We start from the raw sequence: 17,150 nt of genomic DNA on the forward strand, positions 1-17,150 counted from the left end.
CCCCCCTCTACCCAGCTGGCACTGCTATGGGCCAAGCAGCCACCAGCTTGAGGAAGTTCTTTTTTTCAGGAGTTTCCCAAGCTGGCAGCTGCCTTGCTAGTTCAAACTAGATTTTTCCTGCTGTCCTTTCTCTGGTGGCCTAGCATGGTGCAGGGTCTCTCCTAATGAGGGTTTGATGCCAAGGCCTGGACAGCTCCATCCTGCTGTGTTGCAGCTGGTTTAGGCTTGCCTAAGGCGATGGGCAGCTTCCCAGTGCCACTGGGCCAGGACACCTGGGGCCTCCTTGCAGCCCCTGCCCTGCCTTGGACTGCCACCCCCTCCCCCACTGCCACTCAGGGCCCCACACATAGGAACTCACTAACCCACCTTTATTCACAGTTGATTTTACTGTTAATAAAAAGATCAGCCCAATGGGGCATAGGATCCCTGGACTTTTGTCCCTAGACTCAAGGCATTGACAGAGGGTTAACCTGGAAGCCTCGGAGCCAGGGGAGGGCAAGAGGCCCTTCCTGGTGCTTCTTCAGGGCTCAGCTGCCCCCAACTCAGACCCTCTGTGAAGCTGCTGGGGATGCACCTCACGTTGCCTCCTTCCGGAGGCCTCTCTCTGTCCCACTTCCTGGGGCCTCATTAATTCCTCCCCACCTCACCCCGTGAGAAAGCAGGTCTGTGTTGAGCTTGGCCCAGACCCAGAGCTGGATCTGAGCATGCCATTAGTTGTACTGGGAGGCAGGAGAAGGGATGTGTGGGGGTCTTGCCCTGTCTCCACCCTCATCCAGGCGAGGAGACAGGGGGCTCTCCATCACTATCCGTGTCCTGACCCTATCCCACTTTCTAGGAACCCAGGGACTATAGAAACCAAGAATATAAAACACAGCTGGTCTTATGTATATTTATAAAAGGGGGCTGCCAGTCCTTCCCAGCCCTATCCCATTCTGGCCCTTGGGGTCTTTGGCTCCCAGGAGCAGGACACTCTAGGCTTGGTCCCTCTTCTCCCAGCAGTGGAATGTGAGCTATGATCCAGGCTTGGGGTGGGGGAGTCCCAGCCTCCCCAGGACTGGTGAAGGGACAAGGCTAGGGTTCCTTGGGGGGACCCATGCCAGCCCTATCCTTAGCATAACCTTGTGGCCCCAGCTATGGATGGGGTCTACTCTCATGGAAGGGATGGGAAAAGAGGATAAGAGTATTCAAGGGCCTGAGCCCAAGTGTCCAAAAGGGACCAAAGGGATAGAGGGAGTGAAAGCAAGTGGGATGGCGGAGATGAGGCCTTGGGTGCAGACCCTAACCTTGCAGCAGAGTGGAAGAATGACTGCAGGCCTGGGTTCTAGCTCTGTGTGCCCCTAGGCTGTGACCTCAGGAAGCAGTTGTTGGGCCCCAGCATACGCACCTCTGCCAGGGAGATGAGGGATTTGAGTGGGATCTGAAGCAATAACCCCACCCTGTTCACAGCTCAGGAAGCCTCTAAAGCTTGGGAGCCCTGCAGGGAGGGCCCCAGGGCCTTGGTCCTGGTTCTTTAACAAAAACCTTCCATGGAGAGGACATGGGCGGGGCCAGATGCTATAGTATTTTCCATGCCTGTCTCCCCTATCTTTCTCCCCCTGATTAGCCACTGGATGGAAGCAGGGGCTGGAGAGTCTAGGCAGGGGCACTAGGACAATTAAACGAAACGGTCTGGGGTCATCCTAGTGGTTTCCTCCATGCTGGCTGGTTCCTGAGACCCAGTCAATGATGATGAAGCTCAAGCTCATGGTCATCAGCAAGAGGCCAAGAACAGCAAAGCAAAGGGCCTATAGGATCAGAACTGAAGGTCAGGTATAAAGGTTCAGGGCCGCCTCCTCAGTCCCACACCAACCCACCGGCCTCCAGGTCCCTCGCACCAGAATTTTGGGGGTGGATCTTGCAGGCTCCTTCTCAGTGGGCATGATTCGGAAGTAGAAGATGGCAGGAAAGATGAAAATGAGGCACGGGGCAGATGTGGCACCTGAAAAGAACAAAGCATGGTCCCTGATGACTCTTGTTCACTTACTGGCCAAGGTTCAGGGGTAGATGCTTCAATGAGATCAAACATTCTCACTCTACTTGAGAGTGCTGCCTGATTCCGGGGAGCCCACCAACCTCTGCCTTTGATCTCCACCTATCAGAATGGAAGGCTGGTGCTGTTGGTGTCAGAAGGAAGTCAATGAACAAAGTTGGCAATGAAAAAAGGAAGTTATGTTGGAGCAATGAAGCCTTAAGGATACTGGCTCCTGGGTATAACTTTCTATAGTTTGGATCCTGAATGTTCTCCAAAGGTTCAAGTATTGGGAGACTCTGAAGGGATCTGGAGGGGTCAAGTGCTAGGACACCTTGGGGCCCAGGGTGGCTGTTGGGAGGTGGTGGAAATGTTAGGAGGTGGGGGGATCTTAGGCCATTGGGAGTGTGCCCTTGGATGGGATTATGGGATCCTGATCTCTTCTTCTTTCCCTTTTATTTCCTGAGCTTGAGGTATATGGTTAGCTCCTGCAATAATGTGGTACCTTGCTACAGGACCAAAGCAATGGGACCAAAAATCATGAAATGGAACTTCTAAAACTGTGAGCCAAAATAAATCTATTCTCATCCTCTCTCTCTCTCTCTCTCTCTCTCTCTCTCTATATATATATATATATATCCATATCTATCTATATATCTATATATATATATATCTATATATCTATATCTATATCTATATCTATCTATCTACCTATCTATATATATATATATATATATATATATATATATATATATATATATATATAAATTTTTTTTGGTGGTACTGGGGATTGAACCAGGGCCTTGTGCTTGCTAGTTGAGTACTCTACCACTGAGCTACATCTGTAGGCCCAGTGATTTCTTCCTGCTTACTTCATTTTGAGCTAGATTTTTCAACCCATAAAAGCAATATCTTGTCCTTGATATTCATAATACTCAGCACCAAGACTGTATCAGACCTCACAGAGTTGGGTCAAGGAGTCACAGGGAGTCAGTATTCTGAGTTGGGTCACCCCAAACACGTATCAGAATTGTCTGATCTTCTAGCTCAGAACCCCACCTGTGATGGAACAGTGGACAGAGCATCAAGCCTACAGCTTGGTAATCCTAGGACTGAATCAAGGCTCTCTACTCACTAGCTGTATCGCCCTGCTGCTTCTTTAATCAGTGTGGACTTCAGTTTCCTTGTTTATAATAGGCACAAGAACCAATGAGGTCCTTTTGCTTTTCTTTCAGTTTTTTTTTTTTTTTTTGTGCCTGAGATTGAACTAAGGGGCACTTGATCACTGAGCCACATCCCCAGCCCCATTTTGTATTTCATTTAGAGAGAAGTTCTCACTGAGTTGCTTAGCACCTCACTTTTGCTGAGGCTGACTTTGAACTTGAGATCCTCCTGTCTCAGCCTCTGAGCAGCTGGGATTACAGGCGTGTGCCACTGCACTCGGCCTGCTTTTCTTTCTTTTCAGAAAGGGTCTCATTATGTTGCCAGGCTGGTCTCAGATGGGCTCAAATAGTCCTCTTGCCTCAGTCTCCCAAAGAGATAGGATTACAGGTGTGTGCTACCATGCCTAGCCTAGTGAGATCCTCTGTGGAGTCCCTTGACACTGAAGTCCACCTCTGCCCCCCTAGCAAGAAGGATTGACTCAGTAGTTCTCAGGCTTCAAAAGAGCCTACAATAGCCTTAAGGACAGAAGCTCAGATGCACCATCAAAAAAAAAAAAAAAAAGAAAGAAAGAAAAAAATCACCCAGGATTTGCAGAAGTGAGGCAATACCCCCACTTCCACAGCAGGACCAAATTCTCACCGATGATCCCAAAGATGCCCAGGATGTTGGGGGCAAAGATAACCAGCAGGTTGATACACGTGAGCAGACCAGTGGCAATGAGCACATGCCGCAGCCAGCTGAACTCCTGATTCTGAAATAGCATCTGCTGGATGGCACGGCGCACCTGGGGGCAGGTTAGAAGAGCCATCAGCCTGTCTGCCTCATCAGCCCCATTCCCCATTGGCGCAGCCACCTATCCACTGGCTCACCGGGAACAGAACAATCGGCACTGTGAGTGTGACAGCTGTCAGCACGGCCACGCGTACACACAGGATCAGAACATCAAATGGGTCCACCTTGCTGTAGGTGTGCAGCAACTCTGACTCCACCCCGTCTGTGGCGAGCAGGGAAGGTGGTCAGCAGGCCAGGGGTGTTGGACTCTGAGCTGCCTGGTGGACCCTGACACTTTGGGGAGTGGCACTCAGACTCACCTCCACAGCTGCAGGGCATAGGCAGGTATCATGCACCTAATGAGCACCTATAGTATGCAGGGCACCATGGCTGCTGACCAGCCCCTGTCACCCAACCTGGCCTCTGCCCTAGTCCCCACTGGTCCAGTCATACCGTAGAAGGTGAGGTAGCCGAAGAGAGCAGCCAAGAAGTACATGACGTACATGACGGCAATGGACAGGTTGGAGATATGTTGCATCTTTCTCTTGGAGGGGCTATGAGGCAGTGAAGAAGAGAGCTTAGTGACAAGTTGGGCCACATCTGGAGAACTCCATGTGCCAGTCACTTTAGTACCACATCCTCACTATTTGACAGAAGAAGGGAGTCTCCTTCTTGCCCTTAATGTCTTCATAGCAGCCATGGATATCTCTGGCCAGGTAACTTGGATTGTGTTACCCTCCCTGCCCCCTCCCACCCTGGTCCCATCCATTCTCCCCAAACCAGCTCAAGGCAGCCCCAATCCCTCTTCCATCCACAGACACGTACTCTTTGAGCTCTGTGTAGATGGGCAGCACCTCAGGGTGGCAGACGAAGGCGAAGGCCATGATGGGTATGGTATATGCTGTCTGGGGACATATGGGGTTGTGTCAAGCCAGCTCCTTGCCACCAGGCCCCACCATCCCTACCATGGCCTGTTGGAACCTGTGAGTTGAGTGTGAAGTAGCTCGGGGTACAGAGGGCAGCAGCCTCAGGTTCTCCTTGCAGCTGCACTTTCTCCTCAAGGATTTCTGTGTGGCTGAAGTTGCCAGTGACGTTGGCTAAGTTGAGAGGCAGGGGACAGGGCACTTGGAACTTTTTGTAGATGACCTTAGGTGGGAAAGGATGAGGGTTTCAGAGCCAGGCTGGGCTGCCTGTGAGGTTACCATGAAGCCATATCTAGATCACAAACTGGAGGAGCTACTTTTTTTTTTTTTTTTTTTGGTACCAGGGATTGAACTCAGGGGCATTAGACCACTGAGCCACATCCCCAGACCTATTTTGTATTTTATTAGACACAGGGTCTCACTGAGTTGTTTAGCACCTTGCTGAATTGCTGAGGCTGGCTTTGAACTTGCGAGCCACTGGGATTACAGGCATGTGCCACCACGCCCGGCCTGGAAAGGCTACTTTCTGATCCAGGCATCCCGCAAACATCTGTACCTTCTCTTTGACAGAGGACTCCCCTGGGTGACCTACCCCTTTCTTGACCAACATGGAGGGTGACTCACAGCAATTAGGAAGAACACCATGCAGCTGAGAGAGAAGCCACTGGAATAGCCCAAATAGCCTGCAAAAGGGGAAAGATGGCTGTGAGAGTGGAGCTCCCTCATGTGTCCCTCCAACATCCCCTCCAAGAGGACTGTGAGATTGGGATCCCTTCTGTACATCCCTCCAACATCCCCTCCAAGGCCTGACCCTGCCACACCCACCAAGCTGCCGCATCAGTGCCAAGGGCAGAATGACAGTGACGGACACCAGGATCACCAGGTAGTTCCCATTCATGTACCAGATCCTGTAGGGATGGGAATGGGGTGCCAGGGTCAAAGTCCACTACTTGGCCTGGGGTGGGGCCACCTGCCTCCCCCAGTTAGGGACACCAGCAGAGCTACTGAATAACCTCTGAAAATCTTTGATTATAGCTGAGTCTCCTTGTTCTGAATTACAAAATGGGCACACTCTCACACTCTCCTTCTACGTGATGTGAGGACAAATGTGCTAGCCTAGCACATGGTTTGTGCTTACTATTGCAGTTCCTGCTGGTGTTTTCATAGCACACACAGGTCTGGGCTGAGCCCTCCTGAGGGAGATGAGTGAGATGAGGGACCTTCCTCTGGGAGGTGATGTTTTCCATGGGGGCCTCAGGGACTTGCTTATGACCCTGTGGTTCCTCCTGGCATCTGCATCTTGCATCACCCCACCCCTTCAACCTCCTAGAAATTGACATGAGGTTCAGGGAGGTAAGGGGATAAGGGCCAGGACCATCTTTCTAGGACAAACCCAAAGGCCAACTCCTTGGGAAAGGTGGTGGGGTCTTGGAGGCAGTATCCTGACTCTTCCTGCCTCCCAGAGCTTCACTCACGCTCATAGCCCCTTTACTTGCTTGGGCTGGGCTGCAAGAGCAGAGCTGGTCACCTTCTCTCTGATTCCTATCCACTAGACAAAGCTGATACCTAGTCAGTGCTGGCTAAAGTAATGGGCAACCAGGACAACCCAGGCTTAATCTCTTGGTGGGAGGAGAGGCGGGGCTGACCCCATGGTCAGGAATAGTAGGTGCTTAGAGATAAGCCTGAGGCTCTCATGCTCACAGGAGGGGTCCAAGCCCAGGCAAGCCCAGCTTCCCCAGTCTCACCTTGGTCCCAGCCCCAGGTGTCCCCACCTGGGGAGGGTTCACTTAGGTGGTCCATAAACAAGTGGGAGCTAAGTGCTGGCTCTGCTGGCAGCTTTCTTTTTTTTTCCCTCAGGCCCATGTCCACACTCTCATCTTCCCCAAAAACCCAGCCTGGGCCCCCCAGGGCCAGTGGACACAGGGAGGGGGACTAAGACCTCCCACCCTCACCCCCACCCCCAGGGCTCACGAGGTCTTCTCCTCCAGGTTCAGGAATGTCTGTATGACAAGAGGCAGCTCAGATTTGATGATGTACAGATAGCTGGACATGGCTAGGGAGAGGGGAAGAAGGTGCTGGGGTCAGCCCAAACAGCCAGCCCTCAGCCCTGTACATCACTAATTGCCTGCCACCTGCCCACTGGCTTTACCTCCAATGTTCTGCAGTGTGATGGCTAGGGCTGCTGCCAGCTTTCCAGGAGTTCCAAAGGCACGGTAGCCCAGCTGCTCATAGGCGCGGATGCCTGTAGGAACAGGGGATCAGGACAGCCAGGGTAGCTCATACCAGTCTGCTCCAACTCCACCCTTCTGCAGGCTGGTGGGAGGCTCACCCACAATTCCTGAGGATTTGAGAAGCAGGTGGATGGAATAGCTAGAGAGGAGGGCCACGGCCGTCAATAGGAACCTGGGGAAAACGGAGAAAAAGAAGCCACTAGGGACTCCCCTGGCTGCTAGGGGGTAAGGGTCTCTAGGAAGCCTGGGGAGGTCTATCATCTGGACCCCTGACTGGATGTAGATGCAGGCTCTGCATGCCTGGAGGTGTGAATACCATTTTGTTTGACTGAACATGGGACATAACCCAGAAGGGTCCCTGTGGGTCAAGAGCAACCTATGACTAAGGAGTTCTTGGGATAAACATGTTTTTCATTCAGGCTTCAGGGCAGATCCCCCAGACCAAGGACATGTGTGCCACACAGGTCCTGGCCACAGGGTTTGACCATCACATGTAAACATGGTAGAAGAACAGACTTGGGCCTGTAAAGCCGGCTCTGTGTCATGGCCTCAGTGGGTTTTCTGGGCTGTGAAGTATATTTGTCTGGCTGTGGATGTTTTCGCAGACGTGGTTTGGGTTTAGAGTAAAAGGTCCCCACCCACTGAACAGGGAACTAGTGGGTCCTGGGAGGTCATGGTGGTGGCTTATTCAGGGCTCCCCGTCTATACAAGTTTTGCTGAAGGCACTCACAGGAAAAGGATGATGCCTGTATTGGCCATGGCATAGGCGAGTCCCAGGATGCCACTGCCCATGATGGCATTGCTGAGGTTGAACACTGACATCCCAAACGACGTCTTCCCCTCAAACTGCAGGCACCAGAATGGGGTGGTGAAATGGCAGCAAGATTAGGGCATTATGTCATTCCCTCTTGCTGTCACTGAGCCTCCCATCATCATCAATGAGCATGTATTACTGCAACCAAGCTCCCCACAGTGCCCCCAAGCCCCTTAGGCTAGCCGGCTTACATCGGTGAAGTGTGGCTCCTTGCTGGGGCTTTTCTGTAGGAAGCCCTTACTTTCCACACAGCTCTGTCTAGAGTCCTCAGCTCTGCAGACACAGGCCAGGGAAGGCAGCTCAGTTCCAGTGTTGTACCCTGTACCCCTGCCCTGCACTGTCCCGGCCACCACTGGGACATACCTCTGGTTGTCTACATACCTCTGGTTGCCTGCTGTGGGTGTGCTGACTGGGAGCAGCCCCTCCAAGTGTTTGCCATTGGGCACCAGCTCCACCATCTCTGTCTGCAGAGGCACCTCCATGGCTCAGGGACCACCACTGGGAGTATAGTTCTCACACCAACAATCAGGCTGTCTGTGGAGCAGCCAGTCCCTCTGGTTATCCCCACTCTGTGGCCCACTGCCCAGTTCCTCAAATGAGGCCAGAAACCATAGCACCCACCCAAAAGGTCACTCAGGACACACACACACACACACACACACACACACACACACACGCACACACGCAACTTGCCTGCTGTCTCTCTGTGATCTGCCTTTGTAGAGGGCACAGCTTGGACACCTGAGTATATCCTAATAGGACACCTCTGCCAGCACAACTCCCCTACATATTCCAGCCTAGTCAAGCCTTTTGGGCCTCAGTTTCCCCATCTGTGAAGTGAGGGTCATCTGGATGACCCAATTCTGAGCCCAATGGCACCAGGGCCCCTGGATGCTGAGTCCTAGGCTCCTAGACTCTACTCTGGGTTTGCACCCTGGATGGACTTCCTCCTTCCACACTAGTCCTGGGAGACAGTTTTATGCACTGGCCCTGTGTGCCAGGGGCATTCTGACCAATATAGAATGGCACTGCCCAACAGCTAGAGGCCTCGGGAGAGGGTGAGGGCTGTGGGCCCTGTTCCCAGCCGCCAGGCGGGCACTGCTGGCAGCCAAAACAAAGGGCCCTCTGTGGGCTGAGAGCTGGCGCTGGGAACAGCAGGCGCAGAGGCTGCCCGCCCTCCCAGAGCCAGGAGGCCTGAGGCAGTGCTGGGTGACTGGACACCTGGGCCCTTCCTGCCTGGCTATGGCGAAAGGCCCTCAGGGGACCTTCCAGGAAATGGGTGTTCCATGGCTCAGTTCTCTGGGCCTCATGGTCTTCATCTTCCACACAGTCCTGGCCCCAGGACCATGTTCTCCTTGTAGCCTCTCCTCTCCTCCAGGGAGGCCCCAGTGCTCATGTGCCCATTATCCAGGATCACACCTCCAAGCAGAACCCTCATTCCCTGAGTTCCTGGACAGAGCTCAGGGGCTCGGCCACCTGAAGAGGAGCCTAGATCACCAGGTCAGTGTCCTTTTCTCTGTTCTCAGGGCCTGGCCTAGCTGGATTCTAGGATCTAGCTTCCCTCCGCTCCCCCTGCACACTGCCCAGACAACTTACTGGCCCCTCTCCCACCAGTGGGGCCTGGAGTTGCCTATCCCATGCCCAGAACGTATCTGAATCCAGGGTCTGTCAGGACATCACAGACTGGCTAGTAGGAGAACTGAGCCAGAGTGCAGATCAGGAAAGGTGGTTCTGCCTGGCAGGTTGGCCAGAGACTAGTCCTGGGGCCATGGTGCCCCTCTGCTTGGGAGCCCCAAGTTCTGCCCTGAATCCCCATTTCCCACTGCAGACCCTTGGGTCTGCTCTTGAGTCTAGAGCACCAGGGAACTCAAACCAACACTATGTGCTGGGGACAATGAGGAGATGGGGATAGCTGCCTCACATTACCACTAGAGGACCCCCTCTCCATTGCCCCCGACCAGAGTTCAGATCTCTGTCATCTCAGCCCTGGAGATCCCGTACCTGGCATCCTACATGCCTCTGCCTCCTCAGCTGCCAGCTCTGAGCATCCCTCCCCTCCCAGCCAACTTAGCTAGGACATAATGTTAAAATTTCTCTCTTTTTTTTGGTACAGTTCAATCTTTTGAAGATTGAACCCAGAGGTGCTTTACCACTGAGATACCCCCCCCCCTAGCCATTTTTTAAATTTCAAGACATGTCCCACTAAGATACCCAGGCTGGCCATGAACTTACAGTCCTGCCTCAGCCACTTGAATAGCTAGCATTACAGCTGTGTACCACTATACCTGGCTTGATATCTCATCTTGAGCCCTCTTTCCCTAGACCAGGGTTCCCTAGGCCAGCCTGTTCTCATGCCCCTGCCTAACTCTTGCCATCAGAGTCCCTCTAAGGATTCCACCTGGATGCACAGGTGCCAGTGACGGGTCTCCAGAGTCCCTCCAGAGCTCCCCCTGGCACTAAGCCAGGGTTGCCCTTGCCTGGCCCCCAGCCCTGGGCAAGCTAGGACAGGCCCTTGGAGTGTGCTGAGTCGGCAGCAGGCACAAAGCACCCTTCTCTGTCTTAATAACCAAGGTCTGAAGGCTTGCCTGGGCTGGTGTGTGTAGGGGGTGCACTATACACTGGCTAAGGTGTCCCATCAGGACACCTAGCAGCCAGACACTGCCTCCAGGGAAACCCCAATCCATGGCATGAGCCTTGGGAGGTGTATGAGGTTCTGGCTCTGGGTTCACTATCCCCCTGCTGGATGGAGGCTTCAACCTTTGGGGTCTGGTGGTCATTATTCACTCATAACCAGTCATTGCTGGGTCTCAGGCTGGCCTGAGATTCCAGAAAGGACATGAAATATCCCTCTTCAAGTGACCTCCAGTCTGGAAGCAGGGGAAAAAGAGCAAAAAACAATAAAACAAATTCCACCCCTCCACACTACCCTAAAGTTCCTGCTACAAATATGAATCACATCGTACTCGGACTCAGAGAAGGGGAAAGAGGGCCTGGGGACATAGTTCAATGATACAGTACTAGCCTAGCATGTGTGAGGTTCTGGGTTCTATTCTCAGCACAGCAAAAAAGACAAGAAAAAGGGAGTGGGGTAAAAGGAGTCATCAAGGAGGGTGATGAAGCCAGTCCTAAAATTCCAATAGGAGGCCCTGAGGTGTGGAATAGGAAAGAGGGCCTCAGACAGAGGGCTGAGCAAGGGAAAAGCTTCTGTGGTGTGGGGCAGGCAGTGAGGGTGGAATGAAGTCGTTGTGGCTACAGACAAGCCTGAAAGGCCATGGCAAAGTCTGTACATAGGTCAAGGCCAGGCCTGAGGACTAGGGGGCCAGAGTGGGATCAGCTCTGGCCTGGCACTCAGGACCTTAGCCATTCCCTGAGGCTGCTAGCCCATCTTTGAAAGCTCTCACCCCTCAGGCTTGGTGCCTCCCACAGTCCTTTGCATTGGGGAGTTAGGAAAAACTCAGAGGGGAGCCCCTGAAGGACAGCTGCAGTGAAGCCTGACCCACTGGGGTGAGAGCCTGGACTAAACCTGAGGCAAAGGTGTGGCCTGGCCAGCCTCACTGTGTCGCCATAGAAAGAGTATTCCTGAGACAGGGTTTCCATGACCTCTGGCATCCAGGTTTCCTATGAGGCTTGGCCAAAGTTGAGGATAGAATGAGGAGCCTCCCTAAAGCCTTTGCCCCCAGAACAGACCATAGGTACCCAGATAAAAGTCAAGCATTACAGCAGGGAGATCATTATGACTGTGGGAAAGTCATCAAAATGGCATCTGTCACGGGCACAGAATTGATGGCCTGGGCTCCTGCTCTGGGAGCTATTTGCTCTACTGGGAGGGAAGACCAGGGGGCCCAGGAGCCACAGGATGGTGTAGCAGGTAACACCTGCCCACGCGGGCATCACAGAGTGAGAATTCATCAGGCACACCTCTGCAGGTGTTGAGTTTGGCTAATTAAAGACTTTCAGGCCCAGGAATCCAGGCCACTGTGGGGTGACTGCTTTCGTCAGCCACTACAGGAAGCACACCTCTTTGCCCTGGGATCAAGGTCCTTGGAGTCCCCATGCTCTGAATCCTGCTTTCCTTTCCAATGCTCAGGGACACAAGTCCATCTGCAGTGGTGGGATGGCTACAGGGAGACATCTGCTTGCCCTTCCTTTGGTCCTGTGGCCACATGCACTGATGGAGGCATAGACCCCACTGATAATATTGCTATAGGCCAGGCTTCCAATACCTAGAGAGTCCTGACCTCAGTCCAAGGAGGACCTGGGGAGAAGCAGCTAGTGTGGCTTGAGGTCTGCTGTGGTTATCCCTGGGTGAGGTTCGGGGTGAGGGCTGTCCACAGTCCCAACTCAGCCCATCCTTACCATTCCCCTCCTTGGCTGAGACAGGGCACTCACACTCCCCAGCTACCCCTCTGCCCACCAGCTTCTCCAGGCTTCAAGGGAAAGAAAATCCTTTCTAGGGCAGAGTATAAGTCAGTGGGTAAACTAGATGCAATCAACATATTTGAATTGTGTATCCTCCAGGCACAGCCAGGGGCTGCTGGGAGCTGAGGTCAGAGGTCTAGGGCTAGGGCAAGTAGGATGCTGTTAGAATAGGGGAGAGTACAAAAACACCCCCTTTTTCCTCCCCCAGGCCATAACCCCAGATTTTATCCCAGTCCCCCATCTGCCACTCCTCATTGTCAACAACACATAACAAAAAGTAGCCAACCCTGGGCTGGTTCTGAGGGGGTAATATACAGGAGGGGGCACATTCAGAGAAAGGTTAATGGCCCAGAACATTAATAGAGTCACCACACCAAACCCTCATTTCCCAGCTCCCTGGTTCTGGGATTAGGGCTCTCTGTGTCTGTGATCTGGGCATCCGGAAGTGTCTAGGAGGATCTGAGAGTCCCAAACAGGACCGGAAGGTAGACTTTCCTTTGGTGGGGAACATTTCCTAGACATCCAACAGATGCTTAAAAGCCGCATAGGCTTTGCCTCCTACCCAGCCCTGGACCCTTCTTGCTCAGGCTTCCTGAATTGGAGGTTGTAACCAGAACCTCTTGGCTCAAGACTGGGCTAGAAGCCAGGTGTTGTGGCACAAACTTGTAGTCCCAGCTTCTTGAGAGGCTGAGGCAGGAGGACTGCTTGAGCACAGGGGTTTAAGCACAGCCTGGGCAACAGAGCAAGACCCTGTCTCAAAAAAAAAAAAGACTGGTCTAGAGCCAGCAGCACCTCCCTCTCCCCCTCCATTGCCAGCCTGCTGAGAGGGACGTGCAGCCAAAGGCCCAGCAGAGGCAAAGGACAGGACATCACGTGACTGTGGCCCCCCCAGGGGCAGGGGAGACCCTGCGCCAGCCAACTCATCTTCCTCCCTGCTGACCCGGAATCCCCTGGAGGCGGCCAAATATTTGGACAGCCGGACTTCTGGCCCCAAAGAAAGCTGGAACACAGGCCACGGGCAGTTCAGGACTCATTGGAGACCATGATGGGGGGCTAAAGGCAAGGTCAGCCTGGAGGAGGGGTGACATCCAACTTCAGGAAGAAGCAGAGAGAGGCAGAGGGAGGGAAGAGAGAGACTGGGAGAGATCAGGGAGAGAAAGCACACACACATTCAATATATGCACCCATGCATACTGATCTAGGCAGACAGACAGACAGACAGACAGACAAGAGGCCTAGCCCAGGGAACTAGAAGAAAAATGGGTATGGATAAAGAGACACAGAGAAAAACACAGAGAGACAAAAATCACATGTAATAGGTAGACAGACATTCAGACAGGGAGACAGAAACAGAGACAACCAGAGAGGTAGGAAACAGAAATTACCAACCAGTCAAAGATAGCCAGATGGAAAAAGACACAGACAGACTGAAAGAGATGGTGGAACGAGACAGCCAAGGAAAGACAGAAAATCCCAGAAGGAACAAGAAGGGGAGAGGGGCTGGATGTGGTAATACATCTGTAATCCCAGTGACTCGGGATGCTGAGACAGGAGAATTGCAAATTTGAGGCCAGCCTCAGTAACTTAGAGAGACCTTCAGCAACTTAATGAGAATTGGTCTCAAAATAAAAAATACCAAAAAAAAAAAAAAGACCGAGAGAGAGAGAGAGAGAGAGAGAGAGAGCAGAATGCCCACATGAGGGGGCAGGATGCTCAGTGGGCACTGCAGGAATGACCAGATAGAACCCCATACAAAGGCAACCACTGCATCTTTACATCTTTGCCAGGGCAGGTTATGACCCCACTGGCTAGGGACAATTGTCATCTAGAGGGTGCAGCTAAACCCACTAGGGTCACAAGGCCAGGATCAGCACCTGAAGCACCTCTGGTCCAGCACCTGAAGCTTTACTATTGGAACAATGGAAAAGACATGCAAAAATGATGGTCAGTTATAGTGACTCCTATTCCCAATGACCACACACGTGTGCAGACGTGCTGGCTGAGAGGCTGTGTACAGGACGTGGCCTGCAGAGCGGAAATTCAAAACCAAGCCACCCTAGGCTACTGGCAGGAAAGGCCCTCCTGCCCAGCAGCTGGTCCTTTCCTTTGGCCTCCAGAAGCCCCGCCTGGTCCTTAAGAGCCCCACCCTGCCCTCCCATCCAAAGTCAAAGGTCCACCTCTTCAGTACTCTTCCACCCACAAGACTGAGTGCTCATGAGTCACACAGTAAGTGCTTAATAAGTGTTGGATGAATGGAATGAGTTCAAGCCCCTAGGCAAGCCCTCAGTCCATCTTACCTGCTCTAAGTGGGGCTTGACCCTGATCATATCTGTACCAAGAACATACTTCCACAGGGCCGCCATCCCAACACAGCATGGACTGCAAATCCCATCCCAGCTTTTCGCACACATAAACGTCAAAACTGCATCTCCCTGGTAGCCAGTCAACCCCTTCCCTTACAAATGTTTCATTTTCCTCTGAAACTGAATGTCTGACCTCACACTCAGCCAATACTTCCAAGATGTGTTCAATTCAACTTGAAATCTTTCCCCATCCTGGCCCAGAGATTATGAATCACCAGCCTAATCTCATTGTGCCTTAGTTTCCCCATTTGCCTTACTAGAGCAGTGGCATAAGGACAGAAAGCAACCAACTCTTGTGATCCGACCACTTGGAGCCCTGGACCTGGGGGTGGGGTGGGCTTGTAACATGGGCCACAAGAACCAGCACTCAACAGAATGGCTTGAGAGGCCCATGAGGACATAGGCTCTATGGGCCCAGGCACAATGAAGTTCTGAAACACACTTCCATCCTCCCCCAGAGACAATCCCCTACAGCCACTCCTAAGAAGTCAGATGCCATTCTTGATTTCAGTTATTCCAGTTCTCTCAGAGATGGGACAGGCCTGGTCCTATCCACTCCAGATCCCTCCCTCGGTAGGAGCTCCCAGAGGGATGGCTTCCATGGCTGTATGAACCTCCCCCTTTCAAAAAGGAACTGTCCTTGGATCTCTAGCTTCATGTCACCCAGAATGAGAACTGGGAGGGTCTGGCCTCCCTTCTACAAGACACTAAGCCCCTATTCCAGACCAAGTGCCTCTTCCAGGGGCAGCAAAGTATCAGGGGAGGCAATCATGGAAGGAAGGACAGAGCTAACAGGCTGAAGGAAGGATGGGCATGGGAAGGGGTGTTCTCCCCGTGCTGCTCAGGACTCCAGGGCCATTGAATTAGCCCTCCTCAGCTCCATTGGAGAGTCTACACCTGGGCTCAGGGTTCAGGTCGGGGTGGAGGGAGGGAAGAACCCCACAGGTCCCATCCTTGACCTCCTTCCTCGGGTGTAAACAAAAGCACGCATTCGTTGTGGCCAATGGAAGGGGACAATTCAGCCAGGGCGGGCTCATGCAAACGGCGTCTTGGACCCTTTCCTCCGCGTGTGCGCAGGGCTAGACTCTTATATCCCGCCCGCCCGGCATCGTCGCCAGGTGGGGAGGAGCGCACTAGGCGTCCCGCCCTTAGGCCAAAGAGCCACGCGAGCCCTGCGCCCGCAGTGCCCGCTGGCCCCGCTGCAAATGGCACTGGCTCTGGGGCCAGCATGTACCCCGCGGCCCTTCAGGCGGTCAGGCCCGATCTGCCCTCAAACCCCTGCCCAAAGAGGCCAGGATAAATATACTCGGATTCCGGGCGTGCCAGCCAGTGGCTCTGCCTGTTAGGCTCCCGTCGGGGCAGCGCTCCAGGGACTGCTCCGGGGCCCTCTTGAGTCGTCCTCCGGGACTTCTCTAGCCCGCCCCGCAGGCCATGCCTCTGGGAACCTGGTCGGGTGCTGCCTGAGTGCCCAACAAGGCGTCCTATGATCCCAGTTCTGGGGGCCGCTGACCTCCTGCTGTCCAGCCTGGCCCTCCCGAAAAACCCCAGTGGACAAGGCGCCCCTTCCGGAACCCTGGCTCAAGCCTGGAAGTGAGTCCCGACTGGCAGGTCCGCAGACCAGTGCCTGGAGCGCGCGGGGTTCTGACTTGCCGGAGGCTAGGGCGCTTGCCTAGGTCGCAGAGGTCGAAAGGTGCTATCCAGAGCTTGCAACAGACGCCAGCTAGGCGAGTAAGACAGGGCTCGCCCGGGGGCCCTCAGCCTGTATCCCGACGTCCCCAGTGGTACCTGGCCTCGTGGGTGGGCACGCGCGGCGCTTGGCTCAGGCTGGCTCGGTCTGCTCTGCTCTCCGACTGAGCGCGGGGCTGCAACAGAGCCAGCAGAGGCTGGGGATGAAGGGCGCTCGGCCCCGCCCCAGGTCCGCCCCCGGCCCGCCAATCCCCGGCGGCCCAAAGGAGGAGGGGCTGTCCGAAGAGGGACGGGGGCGGGACGGGCCTGGAGCAGAGGGGCAGCTGGGGCGAAGGGAGTCCCTAGGTTTTGGAGTGCTTACTTGGTTTTTAAGAATTGGCGAAATGCTTCAGGCCAAAACAGATTCTCTCAGAGGTCTCTTGGTGATCTAAACCCCTGAAATGCTCTGCCCTCAGGTCTTTGAAGCCAGAGGGAATCTTTAGTCAAGAGGAATGGGAACAGGGCAAAGCTTAACTTCAGTGAAGGGTGCTCTGTCTGCATGGAGTACTTTTAGACATTACTTAGGCAAGAAAAATACCTTTTGTGTGTGTGTGTGTGTGTGTGTGTGGTGGTGGTACTGAGGATTGGGCCCAGTCCCTCTACCACTGAGAACTTTTTTATTTTTTGTTTTGAGACAAGATCTCAAAAAGTTGCCCAGGCTGGCCTCAAATTCACCATATTTTTGCTTAAGCCTCTCCAGTAGCTGGGACTGCCACAAAAATGCCTTTTCTG

The 17,150-nt window shown here is 53.5% G+C and overlaps 1 protein-coding gene across 1 annotated transcript; it reads right to left on the bottom strand.

Annotated features, from left to right (window-relative positions):
• Nucleotides 1-517: 517 nt before the first annotated feature.
• Slc38a3 (solute carrier family 38 member 3) lies at nt 518-16,548 on the bottom strand. The gene is made up of 16 exons (XM_027933939.2): nt 16,479-16,548; nt 8,293-8,445; nt 8,103-8,184; nt 7,828-7,943; nt 7,196-7,269; nt 7,016-7,108; nt 6,838-6,919; nt 5,692-5,774; nt 5,491-5,549; nt 4,925-5,089; nt 4,769-4,848; nt 4,397-4,497; nt 4,042-4,166; nt 3,812-3,956; nt 1,875-1,978; nt 518-1,784 (listed from the first exon to the last, which is right to left on the bottom strand). Exons 2-16 carry the CDS (start codon nt 8,391-8,393, stop codon nt 1,680-1,682), a joined length of 1,515 nt encoding a protein of 504 aa, XP_027789740.1. The 5' UTR covers nt 8,394-8,445; nt 16,479-16,548; the 3' UTR covers nt 518-1,679.
• Nucleotides 16,549-17,150: the final 602 nt, after the last annotated feature.

This window comes from Marmota flaviventris, chromosome 8, assembly GCF_047511675.1.
Source record: "Marmota flaviventris isolate mMarFla1 chromosome 8, mMarFla1.hap1, whole genome shotgun sequence".
Taxonomy (NCBI): domain Eukaryota; kingdom Metazoa; phylum Chordata; class Mammalia; order Rodentia; family Sciuridae; genus Marmota; species Marmota flaviventris.